We start from the raw sequence: 13,540 nt of genomic DNA, 5'->3' as shown, positions 1-13,540 counted from the left end.
CTCTTGGATGTGCTGTACACAAAAAAAATTATGGTATGCAAATGCGCCTACCGTTTTATGGCCGCCATTTTGAATTTTGTGAAAAACACGTTTTTGCGAACTCCTCCCAGACGCTTGGTCCGATTCTTACGAAATCTTCAGCAAAATGATCGTTGGCTCGATGCGATCAAAAGTTATTGAAAGAATGTTGATATCTCATTTTTCAATAAAGTTATGGACCAATGAAGTTTGTAGGTTTGTGTCCTGAAAATTCAAAGGCCTATAACTTTTTTTTTTTCTAACCGTCATTTTCACCAAATTTTGAGGACATGTTCACATTGAGTCCTAGAACATCCCCAAATTTTCCCAGAATATTTGAACATTAGGGGGCGCTGTGGTGATTCTGTGTATTTTTGGCCATTTCCTTCAATTTTTGCATTTACAAACGAACAAACTCCTCCGAGAGTTTAAATCCGATCCATTTCAAAATCTGGCAACTGGTTCCTGACACCCTTGGGGTCAAAAGTTATTAAAATCAAGAGTTTTCATAAAACTACCTGGGCGTGAGCTTGCGTGCAGTTTGGACAATTTTGGAAGTTTTTTTTACAAAATGTAAAATGGTATAACTCCAAGGAACATTGATATTTCTGGCTATAAATGTATATTCATGATGCTTGTGTAGGCCTTTAAGTAATGCCATGCAGTGATTTTCGAAAAAGTATAGCGCCACCTATTGGCTTAGGTCAATGCAAAGTTTCTACATTTACATGTCCATTTCCTAGCCCTTTAATCTGATCAACTTCAAATCTGGGAATATAAGACGTAAGACTGTGACGATGGCTCACAGTGAGAATTGGGAGTTTTGGACCAACTTTGTTGCTGTGGCGACGACATATTCACATGAAAGTTCAAGCACATCTTCTGCGCCTCGGCAGACTCCAAAACTCTTGAAAACCTCTGTGAGTATCCTACGTGATGACCTTTACAGACCTGATGTGCAGTTTTGGATCAAAAGTGAAAAATTGCCTCCATTGCGCCCCCTGGAAGATTTTGACGAAGCCCCGCCCGCACCCTGTTTGACCGACAAGTCCGCTGATTTTTTACCAAATGTATTAAAGGGAGACTTAAAAAAGTCTCTGAGGAATTTTCTCTAAAACAAACAGGAAGGCAGTTATAATTTTTTTAGTGTGAATATTTCCTGTATTTTTGGCGGAGAGTGACCGATCCTATTTCAGTGAGTTTTCGAATTCTCAAACCCATCAGAAGGTTTAGCTCTCCTGGTAAGAAACCGCCCCCCGATCCTATGGTCGTGAGATCGTGTCCCGGCGAAATCAATTTTTTTTTTTTTCCTCCTCTTTTTAAACGCGTGTCTTCTGATCTAACGAACAAAATGATTCAGTTTACTCTCCTTGCTGAGGTTATGGACTTTGTACACTTAAGAGCAGGTATGTCAAACTCGTTTCAGTTTAAGGCCAGAAACTGCTCCGTGGCCGCGCATACAGCTGACAGAAGAAGGTAAGGCTGATGCAGGACAGCTGGCTCACGGCGCAGCCGTTTGGCAGCGTGTCGCGGGTTTGACATATCTAACCTAGACAAATAACACGGACAGTTCAATATATTTACATCTGGATTTAAATACACGTATTCTGCAACATACGGGTGGAGATGCAAACACGTTTGGTGATGTAAATAGATGTTACGGGGAAATTTTAAGTTAAAGAACTTCATCACCCAGAATTCCCTATTCTTGGTTGACGGACATGCGCAGACTACGTGCGCACAGCCGCGCACGTAGTCTGCGCATGTTCCGGTTTTGTGTTGAACAGGCAAAGTATCACCGCTCCGTATTTTAAACTGCTAACTACACACCTATACTTCAGGAACTATTACTACTATGTGGATGTAAGCAAAGTGTTCTCATTCCCTCTTGGATGTGTGCAGCCAGTGAGGTACGTTTTGTTTAAGGGCTTGTTATATCTGCTCGACGGCACGGACAGCTAACTGGGATAGCGAGTGGAGCTAGCGGCTGCCGGATGGAGCAGCCAGTCAGCCAGCTTGCTAACTACACACCGGTGCTTACGTCCACATGTACTCAACGAAGTGGAAACGCCTTTGACGGTGAGTGATTACGTTTTCCTTGTGCGTTCTCCAGTCTCACCCAGCATACGTCTTTTAGCTAAGCTAACTACGGTAGCTTTACAGCGTCAAAAGACACCTCTTCACGCTATTAACGCCACTTTGTTTACGTTTCCGTGTGCCCTAAATAACTTGGCCCGATTGAATCACTTTATTTACACACTTTGAGTAGAACCGTGCTCGCAGCAGCTAACTTAACTACTTTGTTGTTTAACTTCATTGTCTATAATCTGCCCGCAGCGTGCAGCCGGGCGCAGCTAAATGACACGTAATGTATTGTGCGTCTTCAATGCTTTTCAATATGTTATATATTTATTGCCTTCACAATGAGCATGAATCTAACATTAAATGATATGATTAATATGCCCCTCATTCCACAGAAATAATATACACACGTCAAGCTCATTATGGAGTTGAAACAACAAATTACTAAACTGTAAACAGTTAATATAAGAGAAAAAAATATTGTAATCAAGATAAATGTTTTCAAAACGTGTGATTAACTAGTCAATTGTCTATAATCTGTTGACAGCCATAATCGTATTCTGATAATACACGTTGGTGCTCAAATATTTTCAGATGGCCCGTGCAAAGTCATGCCACCAGTCTGAGGACATCACTGGGAATGGCACATGGGACACGTGGCTTTCAACTCCAGCGAGGTGGGAAAGCATTTCTTTATGTATATTTTGTTCTGTCTGCATAATTGTAAAAGACTTCTTCCCGCATTCGTACAACAGCATTCCATATCGTGTGACTGTCGATGGATGTAATAATTTGGCCTTCTTTTTTTCTTCCACCACACGGCACAGGTGGGCTTCACCGCGGGCAATCGTGGCAAAGACCCAAGTCGACTGGACCACAGCGGAAAATGATCCTTCCAGAGAAGAAGTTATTTACTTCTACAACGAATGGAAGAGTTACAACTTCCAGATGACAGCTCTCCGCTCATCCTTCTGGGCAACTTGAACATCCGACAGAACTTATGTGACCTACTGCGTTTATTTTCTCCTTTAGCTCTCATTTAAGTATTAAAATTCGCTGTATTTTTGCAAGAGAGGCACCAATCCTATTTGAGTGACGTTTCGAATGTGAAATTGTATTGGACCATATAGGTCATCTGCAGAGCGTTGGCCCCTGGCGCAGTAAACCAGGGTTTGATTCTTGGCATGCACAAGACTCCTCATGTGACTTAAAATGAATCCAGAATGCAATATTTGTTCAGTATGCAAGGGCAGTGATTTATTTAGTCATGTTTGGTCATGTTTTGGTTTTTTTACATGACAATATGGTTTGGTACATGCTGAGTTAATGAATATACATTCTAAAGTGCAATGTCCATATGTGAATAAGAGTTGTATACGTTTATCATAGTCAACATGGTGTGGAAATATCCCTTATGTAGTTGGTCAATAGGAACTATAGTAGGCAGTAATAACAGCTAAGGTAATTACAGGTGGATATTTCTGGGAATTAACCTTGATTGAGACTGCATCTATGATATCTAAGATATACAGGACAAGAATAATGCACTGGATGTGTATATGTGTTGAATCAATTATACAGACGCAAACTGGAGAACGAGACAAGTGTTGCTGTGATACTTATTGTGGTCATCGTGCCCGAGACCCGTAACAATTACTCCGCAGGTCTTTTGCAGCGGGGCAACAGCCCGGCGTCGGTGGATTCCGTTCGCGAGGCCGCAGATTCAGGTTTGAATGGCAGCCCCGAGAGTGATTCGTTTAGTCTCTTTGGTCTTTTTTGACCCGCGAGCCCGGCCGACCGCCGCCCCACCCCGACGCGCGAGAATCGGCGAAGGCCCGTTCATCGCTGCTTGCAGCTTTAATAATAATTTATTATTACTATTTTCTTTCTATCTGCCCATACTTCCACTACCACATATTCTTGTTCCTTCCCTGTACCCAACACCCTATAAGGTACACCCTTCCTTATAAAGGTGGCACACCCCCCACCGCTCCTTTGCTCCCTATCTCGTCTAACGATAACGTAGTTATTTAAAACAAAGTCAAATCTGGGTTTTAGCCATGTTTCCTGAATACACATTATATCGGGCTTTTCACTTTTATTGTCTATGTATTGTTTTGGCCATTTGCTAATAAGCTCCTTGCATTCCAATGTAGAATGAACATAATAGATATGATCACCCTTTACCTATTTCTTGGCTTGAATGAACGGCAAGACAATCCCTTATTTCTTCCCATTTTAGGTCTAGCATGCCCAAATGCTGCATTGCTGCCTTTGCAATGATTTGAATCCTTTCTGTTTTGGATTTGGCTTCAGCTGTTGCATTAATTACCCCTGCAATAAAGATAACCAAGTCTCTCTTACTATCCCTCCTCACCTTCCTTTCCTCATCCCTAACACGTTCCTGCCTCTGACTCCATGCATTCACTGTTCTTATTTCCTCTCTAACACTTTCTTCATTACTTCTCTTGGCTTGCTCCACTCTTTTAACTGCTTCTGTATAAGGAACCCTATCCTTCCTTTTCACATTCTGTATCTCAGACTCCTTTCTCATTGCTTCACAGCCCCAGAAGGCCGCACTGTGCTCCCCTCCACAATTACAGCATTTAGGTATTACCCCCTCACCGCATTCTCCATAGTCATGCTCCCCACCACATTTAGCACACCTTTCAAATTTTTGGCACTTGTAGCATCTCATTGGCTTATGCATGAACTCTCTTACCCTGTATCTCATAAATCCAAAGTAAAGTTCTGTGGGCAATTCTTTTGAGTTAAACTGTATCAGGACTGACTCGGTTTCTTTCTTCTCAACCCCCTTGGTTAGACGTTTTGCACTCTGAACAGATTCACATCTTTCTTTTAAATGCTTAACCAGCTCCTTCACCTCAATTGCTAAAGGAATCCCATAGATCACTCCTTCCCTACCTTGCTCACCCACTTTCACCACCTTTACTACCACTACTTTCCCCACAGCTTGCATCTTTAACGCTCTTCCAGCCTGCTCTTCAGAGTTGCATCCAATTAATAAATTTCCATCATTAAGAATTCTAGCATACTTGACCTCGCCCACCTGATTCTTAATTATTTTTGTCAATTTTAGTGGATCCAAACTCTTCACCCCTGGCTCTTCAAACCTAACAACAACATTCCATTTCTCCTCACTTTCTTTCATCCCTCTAGTCCGCTTTGCTTTATTTATTCTCCTAGTCTGCCAGCTTCCATCATCTTGATCCACACCATCCATACTGCAACTGCTATCCTCCTGCATGTTTGCCATGATAGAAAACTCTGCAGGCGTATCGTGTACCGGACCTATACAGGCCGTCGGCCGATACTCCCGCAAAATTCCTCCCTCACTACCTCTATCCTAAGTCTAGCAATTCCTAACGATGCTTCTTTTTAAATTTCCTCCCTTATTGTTTTTCCAACAAGTTGCGGCGCAGCTCGATGCTCACCCCACGCCTCGTTCCTCACGAGCTCTCCCCCCCTCGACCCGCTTGACGAGGTGGACCGCTGACTTCAATGTCCTGCTAAGCCTCGATTCTGACCAATCACAAGCCAGCATTTGTTTAACGTCATCAGTAACTAGGTGGAATCAAAGAAGAGACATTGTTGTAGAAGGGGACACTTCATTCAGACTGAACAGAGGACAAGAGACATGCGCCTCACAAGGCTTATTTACATATTCTTTATATATATATAGATGCAGTCATATGACTTCTAACAATTGTGTGTTTTCTATAGATTTTACATGATTATGACACAAATGGGTCTCAGTGTGTTCTCTTGACGTCTTTCAGCTTCCTCCTGTTCATGATTTAATTTATTAACACCAAACTGTCGATGGCAGAACCAAAGATTTGTGAAATCCTTCTGGTTGGAAGCCACAAACTCAGCTCTGCTCCTCACACAAGTACGTTCTAAATATTCAGAGATACTTTGTAGAGCTCCTGAAACACTGTGTAGTCCACCTGGGATATCCCAGCTCTTAGTTCACAACTATAAAATAAAATAATAAAATACAACTCTACACTTGTGAAAAGTGTATCACCATCATCCAAATGTGAGACTAAAGCTGCTGTTATTTCCATCAGACTCAGAGTGAGAGTACAGTAAAACATCCCAATGATACACAATGAATGATCTTTGACTGAGAACGTTATCAGTTCTTAGCTTCTGACTGAAAGTCAAACCCAGTCTGTCATGCCCCTGGCTTCCTCTTCCCTCCTCGTCCCCTGTCTCCCTCTTGTGGTACTCTCAGGCAAACACCCCCTGCCCTTGCCCTCTCTCTCCCCTCATTATCCCTCACAGCTGATTCCCCTCTTGTCCTCATCATTGTCTCACCTGAAACCTCTTCCACCTGATTTTGCCTGCTTCTTATTCCCTCCCTCTAGTCTCGTCTTGTTGTCGGATTATTCCATGAACGTAGACTAACGCGTCAGCACTCTCGTCTTCTCTCGTCTTGTCCTGCACCGCCACTGTCCGCGTGTTAGTGACTGTGCCTTTCCACAGAGTACCCAACCGGCGCGCTTCCCGGCAGCTCATCTGCTTCCACCTCTCCGCTGGACCCGGCTAGTAAAGAGCATCCCGGGGCCCCCGAACACTGTCCTCACGGGAGCAATCCCCATGTCCCTATAATCCAGGTTTCTCCAGTCTGCCTTTGTTATGTTTCTGGCTAACGCCAGAGGACTTTGAGTTTGTTCGTTATTGAGGACTGTTTTCTGTTGTTGATCATTAAAAGACTCTCTACTGCATCTCGCTCCTGGTTCTCCATCATTCCACATAACAGTCACCCTACAAGCTGCTGAAATCAGTCGTACTTGCTGTGTTTCATGGTTCTCAAATACAGCAAAGAGAAGTGATTCAACCCCATTAAAGGGAGCACAGAGATGATCCTTGCTGTAATCTGCTAATCTAATCTGAGCATTTCTCAGTGAGGTTTCTCATGTCTGAATTATGTAATTTTCTCTTATGTGTAGTGAAAAACTGTCTGATGGTTTTACTGTTTTACTGTTTGAATTACTTGTGTTTCTCTGCTTTGTGTGCAAATTAAAAGTTACCAACAGCAGAATGAGGAACCTAAACTAAACCTAAAAATCTCACCGAGCAGAAGCCTGACTGCTTTGTCTTCAGAGTCTTTATTCAATAGGAGATCGTTCCTGTTACAAAGAGATCAAATGTAGCAAAGACACAACACTTTAGTGTTAAAAGCTCTTAGACGAAGATACACATGAAATAAAATGTAACACGTACTTGTTTGAGTTGCCACTGAGCCTCGCCCTCCCTCTGAGGACACCTGCATGCTGCCATCTTGTTTGCTCCTTTGTTTGGACGTGTCAGACACACAAACCTGTCTCGCTGTAAAACACACACACAGGCGTATTCTCTGGAACAGGCAGAAGTCGGGAATCACACCAAATCATCCCAGAATGCAACCTGATTCATTCTCACACTGTCTGTAGGTCAGAGTTCATGAGGCCTTTATGGCTGCATCTCTTTCAGGAGTCTGGACCAGTCCCACAGCGAACAGCTCTTCCCTCTGTGCCGTTTGTGGGAAATCACCTGATGAGGCCGTTGGGTTTGGTTTTGGTTTCTAGTGTGTGACGCTTAGTTCTGCCACGATGTGCATATTATGGCAACCACAACTTACATCTCTACCTCGCCTCTAAAGCTTATTTGTACACAATACACTAATTGGTTATAACTTTCCGATAATAATAATAATAATCAGGTGATATTATTTCCATAAATGAAATGTTTTCAGAACCAGTAAGGTCACATAAGGCCATGATTCGTTATTTTGTGGTGAAGGGCGCCATCTAGTTGCAGAGCTGAATATAATATTTTTGTCCATTTCAAATTATTATATATATATATATATAATAAAAAACTGCTGATTGTTGTTCTATCGCTGAGTTTAGTTGATTTAATTTTTAGTCCGAACTTTACCTTTGTTATCGCTAGGCGTTGAATGTGTTTTTTTTATTTTGAAATCAGGGTTACCCTAACCCGGAAATACATACTATGTGTTTCTAGCTTGTAGGTGAAAGTAAAACTAAAATGTACCACTTGGTTGGAGTGTAGCAGCATCGTCAGACCAACCATGAGCAACATGTCTCCAATGTACGCGCTGTGTCTGGTAGCAGCGATGTGCTGCGGTGAAGGTGAGTTCACGTTAACAGGCTCTCTGGAGTCTTTTATTCAAATGTGTCTCTGCTGCTGTCCTCACTGCAAACACCGTCATTTACAAGTGTGACTGCTATTGAAAGATGGTTATATGTCATTATCCATCGGATTCTTCATATGCCGAACTAAGCACGACATACATTCACATAATATAATGAGTTAAGCCATTTCCTGCTCATTGCATATTGTTAACTTTAACATAGATGATGTTAAATAATGGTACAAACAAGAGAATCTGATGTGACGCGTTCAGGGCATCAGCGCCCCCTCGTGGCTGAAAATGTTACCGCGCAGCATTGAGAGGGGAGAGAGATAATCAATACTCCGAGATCACTTTAAAGAGTCCACAGCTACAGATTCTATACTGGAGAAAAGATTGTCTTTAAAGTCCAAACATTGACATGAAAAAGGAAAGGAGAATCACTTTATTCAACCACATGTGTATGTGTTAAGTTTTTCTTTTCTTTTTGGTTTTGATTCCTGCCATGCTTTGTCTCTGTATTTTGTATTCCTATAATATTAACAACTGCTACATAGCATTTTTTTACATGTAAAAAATATAGTAAATACATTCAATTAAAGGTTATGGCCAGATGCTAAGACCCAGTGCTTGTGCTGTATGGATGAATATTAGGGGATTGTTGAAGTTGCCACTGAATAATCCGTGATTATAATGATAATCAAATACTGTGGACTATAATATCAGACTGTAGTGTAATGTGATGATCTTGCTGTTCCTGATGTCGTTCCTTTCTTGTGAATGTGTCCTGTCCTGTGTTGGAGTGCTGGTTTGTGCAGGAGAAGACGGGTCGAGGAGGAGGTCTCACTGCAGCTACAACCCTGGAGAAATCCCTTCTGCACATCCAAACCGACCCCCACCCTGCAGAGAGCCAGCAGGCTCCATCCGACATCCACCCCGACAGAGTCTTCCTCATCACCGGTCAGTCCGGGTGACGCACAGAGCAGCATGTGTGTAGATGTGGGAGAGAGAGAGTGGGTGTGTCTGTGTGTAGTTTTCTGTTTACCTTTAAAGTCAATCAGAGAGCGTTTAATACCTATGCTCCACAAATGTACCGATCATGTGCACTTATGGATCAAATATCTTACCTTTCTTGTTTGATATCCCATCATTATATGGATATATGAGTTCAGTGTTGCTTAATTACACCATTCCTTTCTCAGCCAAGTATCTGTTAAATGTTGAATTATTAGGAAGGGATCAGGAAAGCAAAAGGTATTTAGTACATTTGTCACGTTTTTTAAGCAGGCGTAGTATTCATCTCCCTCTTGAGATGTTGTGATTTATTTGATGTAGAAATAGTTTGAGCATCTGTAAACCTGCAGTTGACCATAACAGAATAAAGATGTAACTTCGTATGACTCGTGCCTCCTCAGACCCAGCCGGCACTCTCTGCCACCGCTCTCTCAATCCTCCCAGAGGCTCAGTGGAGAAGCCTCAGTGTGAGATCAACCCCTTCCTGCCGCAGCCCTCCACCCTCAAATGGGCATCTCCACTCACAGACTCCGCCTCCAGCCCCATCTACCTGCAGGCCCATTGGTTCTCCACTGCCATTCAGGGCCTCAACGGACAGCTGGCCGTTTCCACCATCACTCGTGCTGCCACGGCAACCACGAGCACAAAGGTAAGGATTCACGACCCAGGAGACCGGTCCGAAAGACGACTTCTGTCACGAGGGCCGCGCACAACCCGGCTGAGATGAACACGACTCTTTGTCCGTCTCCTCAGTGATCCTCAGTGTGACCACTACAACCGTCTCCGTGCAGTCCAGACTTGGGGGGCCGGTGCTGCTGGATTGCGGCCTCTGGGCCGACCCCTCGTCGCCTCTCTCCGGGTCGGGTTTCGCCGTAGAGTGGCGCTACCAGTTCAGAGGGGAGGGGCGCTTGGTTCTGGCCTACGACGGCAAAACGGACCGCCTGGCTGACGTCCAGGAGGAGGGGGCCACGCTGGACTACGAGGGCTTGCACCAGAGAGGGAATGCGTCCCTGATCCTGCGGGAGGCTGAAGTGCGTCACTCGGGCTTGTATATTTGTACGGTGTATCTGCCCCACCTCGTGGCTCAGGTGACCATGGAGCTCCAGGTCGTAGGTGAGGGAAAAGGGACGCTGTTGTTGTTTAGTACCTGCTGTCATACGAGGCTAAAATGAAGAGTTCATAAGCTCCAGAAGAACCGAGAATCCATCGCACCACATTGTTATTAACTTTCTCTTACTGTCTCTCTTTGTCTTTGCTCCTCTCTTCTCCCTCTTGTTCCCAGAACCTCCATCCCTCTCCATCCACCCGTCCCCTCTGCCCCTCGCAGTCCCCGGCCAGTCTTTGGCGGTCCAGTGTGAGGCGTCTGGCTTCGCCCCCCTCGGCCTGGAGCTGAGCTGGGAGTTCAAAGGCTCCGATGGGAGGTCCAGGCCTCTGGGGTCGGGCAGCTTGACGGGCCACCGGGAGGCCTGAGACGGAACCTACAGCCAGAGCACCCGGCTGGAGCTCGACTCCACCCAGCTGGACCTGGGCCCAGGAGGGGAACTCACCTGTGTGGCTGTCCATCTCGGGGGCCCCCGACGGGCCAGCGTGGCCCTCAACCGCATTGGTAATGCTGGAGAATGTGCCGAGTTCTTTATGAAGCACCTTTGGTGGACTTTGTCTAATGAAAGAGGCCCAGTGGGGATTTTTCTGCACATGGCCAGTGTTTGTGGAACGAGAAAAGGATTGACGTTAAACTGTCCACACGTTGTTGTGAAGGTTGTTTATTATGAGATTTTTATTATTTTTAAGTTTTTTCCTGGTTGTAAAGGAAGCATTCCAGTTAGGTGATGTCATCTTTTGTTAAACAGTGCTGATAACATCTGACCTTCTTAGTATAAAACGTGGAATAAAAGGAGCTCGTATTATCAACAGAGTGAGGAGCTCACAATGCTGGCGTATACAGCTTATGACTCCTGTTTGCCCAGTAAAGACATCCTCCACATCTACTATATATGTGATGGCCTCTGTGGAATATGGAAGTCTTTAAATAAAAGACTTGAATCCAGCTGGTCCACTAAGATGGACGTCCACGTGTAGGAAGTATTTAAGGCTTGAACTCCTCTCTTGTCCTGTCAGGGTTCAGCTCCCCCTCCATCGAGGACTCCATGGCGATGGTGGGTGTGGCGCTGGTGCTCTACGGTCTCATCAAGTTTGTCTCTTGGACCGTCACCAGCTCAGGTAACAAAGAACCCAGACACAAAGCCATGTGTACAAACTAAGAATTGATTGATTGATTTGAAACTACAAACCGGATTGATACTGTCTCACCATTTTCCATTTAATAAGATGATTAATAAGATATTTTAAATCCATTTGTGTGACTCTTCATCTTTTCACTGCACAGGCTCAGATGAGGCTGGTCAACAAGAAAAGGTGATGATGCTTTTTAAACTATTAACTAATCCCAAATGTATGGTTCTGGATGCTTTCACCCAGACCGCTGGTCCACTCATACGTTATTATAACCCTGAAGAGGCTCCTGCTTGTTTTGCACGTCTCAATCAATAATGACTTCTACTCCTTCCACTTACAGAAGGACAAGTGAAGAAGACTGAAGTCCACTGCTGGGAAGTGTCCAACAGAACCAACCGAGCCGCCTGTTTTTGGTTCTAAGGCATCAGTGAGGAAGGGCCTATGTTTTATAGTATATATATATATATATATATATATATGTTGGTTCTGTTGGACACATATATATATATATATATATATAGTGCATCTTGTCACCCTTGAAAGGTGCCAGAAACTTAGAGGAGTTTTGAAGTATTTTTGTGGAAGATGCTTCATTATGAATCTTCTTTATATTTAAGAAATAAAACTAAAATGGCATCTTTTGTAAAGAGTACAGGACAGATAAATAAATATAAGACCCACAAAATCCTCTTTTTGTAAATATTGAAAAAGAAATGTATGTATATTGTGATATTTTTGTTTGTTGTTTGTGTATTGATATCATTATGTGTATGTAGGAATGCTTCAACAGCCTGGAGTATTGCAATACATCTAATTTATACAGTTTTGAGGAAACATATTTCTACCACACAGAAATTTAGAAATTCTAAATAAGTGTTTAAATTCAGATTCTAATTAGTCTGCATCTGAAATGAAATATTTCTAAATATTTTTCTCAACCTTTTGCTGGTAGCTTCCTGTTTAAAATGATCATCAAGCCTGCTGGTGTGATATAATGTTGGAAAATAAACTTTAAATGATTATCAGTGGATTTAAAATAGTATAATTGGAAAATCTGTCCATATACATATTTTAAAAGACTTTAATGGTTTTGATGTTTTTGTTTTTTAACGTTTAGGTCTGCAGGGATGAGACATATTTATTAATAAAATCCTTTGTGATGAAGGTCTGTGTAGTTTGACCGACCTCCAAAAGAGGGAAACGTTATTTATGAAAAGGGTTCGACATCCGTTGTCTTTTTCAGAATAAAATGGACAGGGAACTTTTTTTGAGTAACGATTGAGTTAAAAATACATTAGCATCTTAAAATGAATAAATTGAGACATACAACGAATCAATGAAGTAATACATTCAAAAGAACTGTATGAGTTATAGAATCACTATACATTTATGGTTTGTTATTATCGATCATTATAACCTATATACATTTAAATAATACAAATTTGTCAACGTTGGGAGAATTCATTTGTAATCATTTTGCTTTCTCTGTGTACAGACGTCAATTTGAGGTCAGACTTTTGTCATAGTGTCATGTAAACATACAAGGATCCAAACTTCAAGTATTGGTGTTTATTCACACTCATCAAAACCAAGACAAAGTCAGAACATCCAGGCCTGACATGATTCCTGGTCAATATCTCCACATGCCTCCTCCATTGCCTGTAAAAGGACTACCTGTTGATAAGGATGACTGTCGTACACCTTCCATCGCCAGGCAGAGACAAACTCCTCCATGGGATTTAAGGATGGATGGAGTATGGAGTATGGAGGGAGGTTGAGTGCCATGAAGAATGTGTGGTCTGTAAACCAGTTGCGGACCAAAGCAGCCCTTTGGAAACTAACATTGTCCCATATGATGACATATCGGGTCTGCTCTGGTCTCTGAACAGTGAGCATGTCATGTAAGGTGTCCAGGAATGCAATAATGTGTGCAGTGTTGTACGGGCCTATGGTTGCATGATGGTGAACAACACCATTTTGGCTTATAGCTGCACACATGGTTTTGTTACCACCACGTTGTCCTGG

At 42.9% G+C, this 13,540-nt stretch overlaps 1 protein-coding gene and 1 long non-coding RNA gene across 4 annotated transcripts; both read left to right on the top strand.

The window, feature by feature from the left end:
* Positions 1 to 1,802: 1,802 nt before the first annotated feature.
* LOC134107069 (uncharacterized) lies at positions 1,803 to 3,970 on the top strand. 3 transcript variants are annotated; one of them, XR_009942591.1, is made up of 4 exons: positions 1,803 to 1,881; positions 1,977 to 2,097; positions 2,695 to 2,777; positions 2,959 to 3,970. It is a non-coding gene; the product is annotated as an uncharacterized LOC134107069 (long non-coding RNA). The 3 variants fall into 3 exon arrangements; XR_009942589.1 differs by having other exon boundaries at positions 1,813 to 2,097; positions 2,959 to 3,968; XR_009942590.1 differs by lacking the exons at positions 1,803 to 1,881; positions 1,977 to 2,097 and adding an exon at positions 2,269 to 2,393 and having other exon boundaries at positions 2,959 to 3,968.
* A 4,233-nt stretch (positions 3,971 to 8,203) lies between these two features.
* Positions 8,204 to 11,985, top strand: LOC119218710 (tapasin-like). Its single transcript, XM_062558613.1, is given in 9 exon segments — positions 8,204 to 8,264; positions 9,050 to 9,226; positions 9,682 to 9,915; positions 9,918 to 9,929; positions 10,034 to 10,393; positions 10,563 to 10,886; positions 11,399 to 11,500; positions 11,667 to 11,695; positions 11,856 to 11,985. Coding segments are annotated over 9 exon segments (1,311 nt in total). The 3' UTR covers positions 11,868 to 11,985.
* The last annotated feature ends 1,555 nt before the right edge of the window (positions 11,986 to 13,540 follow it).

This window comes from Pungitius pungitius, chromosome 17, assembly GCF_949316345.1.
Source record: "Pungitius pungitius chromosome 17, fPunPun2.1, whole genome shotgun sequence".
NCBI classification, from domain to species: domain Eukaryota; kingdom Metazoa; phylum Chordata; class Actinopteri; order Perciformes; family Gasterosteidae; genus Pungitius; species Pungitius pungitius.
Note: the sequence above shows the minus strand (reverse complement) of the source record. Positions and strands in the feature narration are given on the sequence as shown.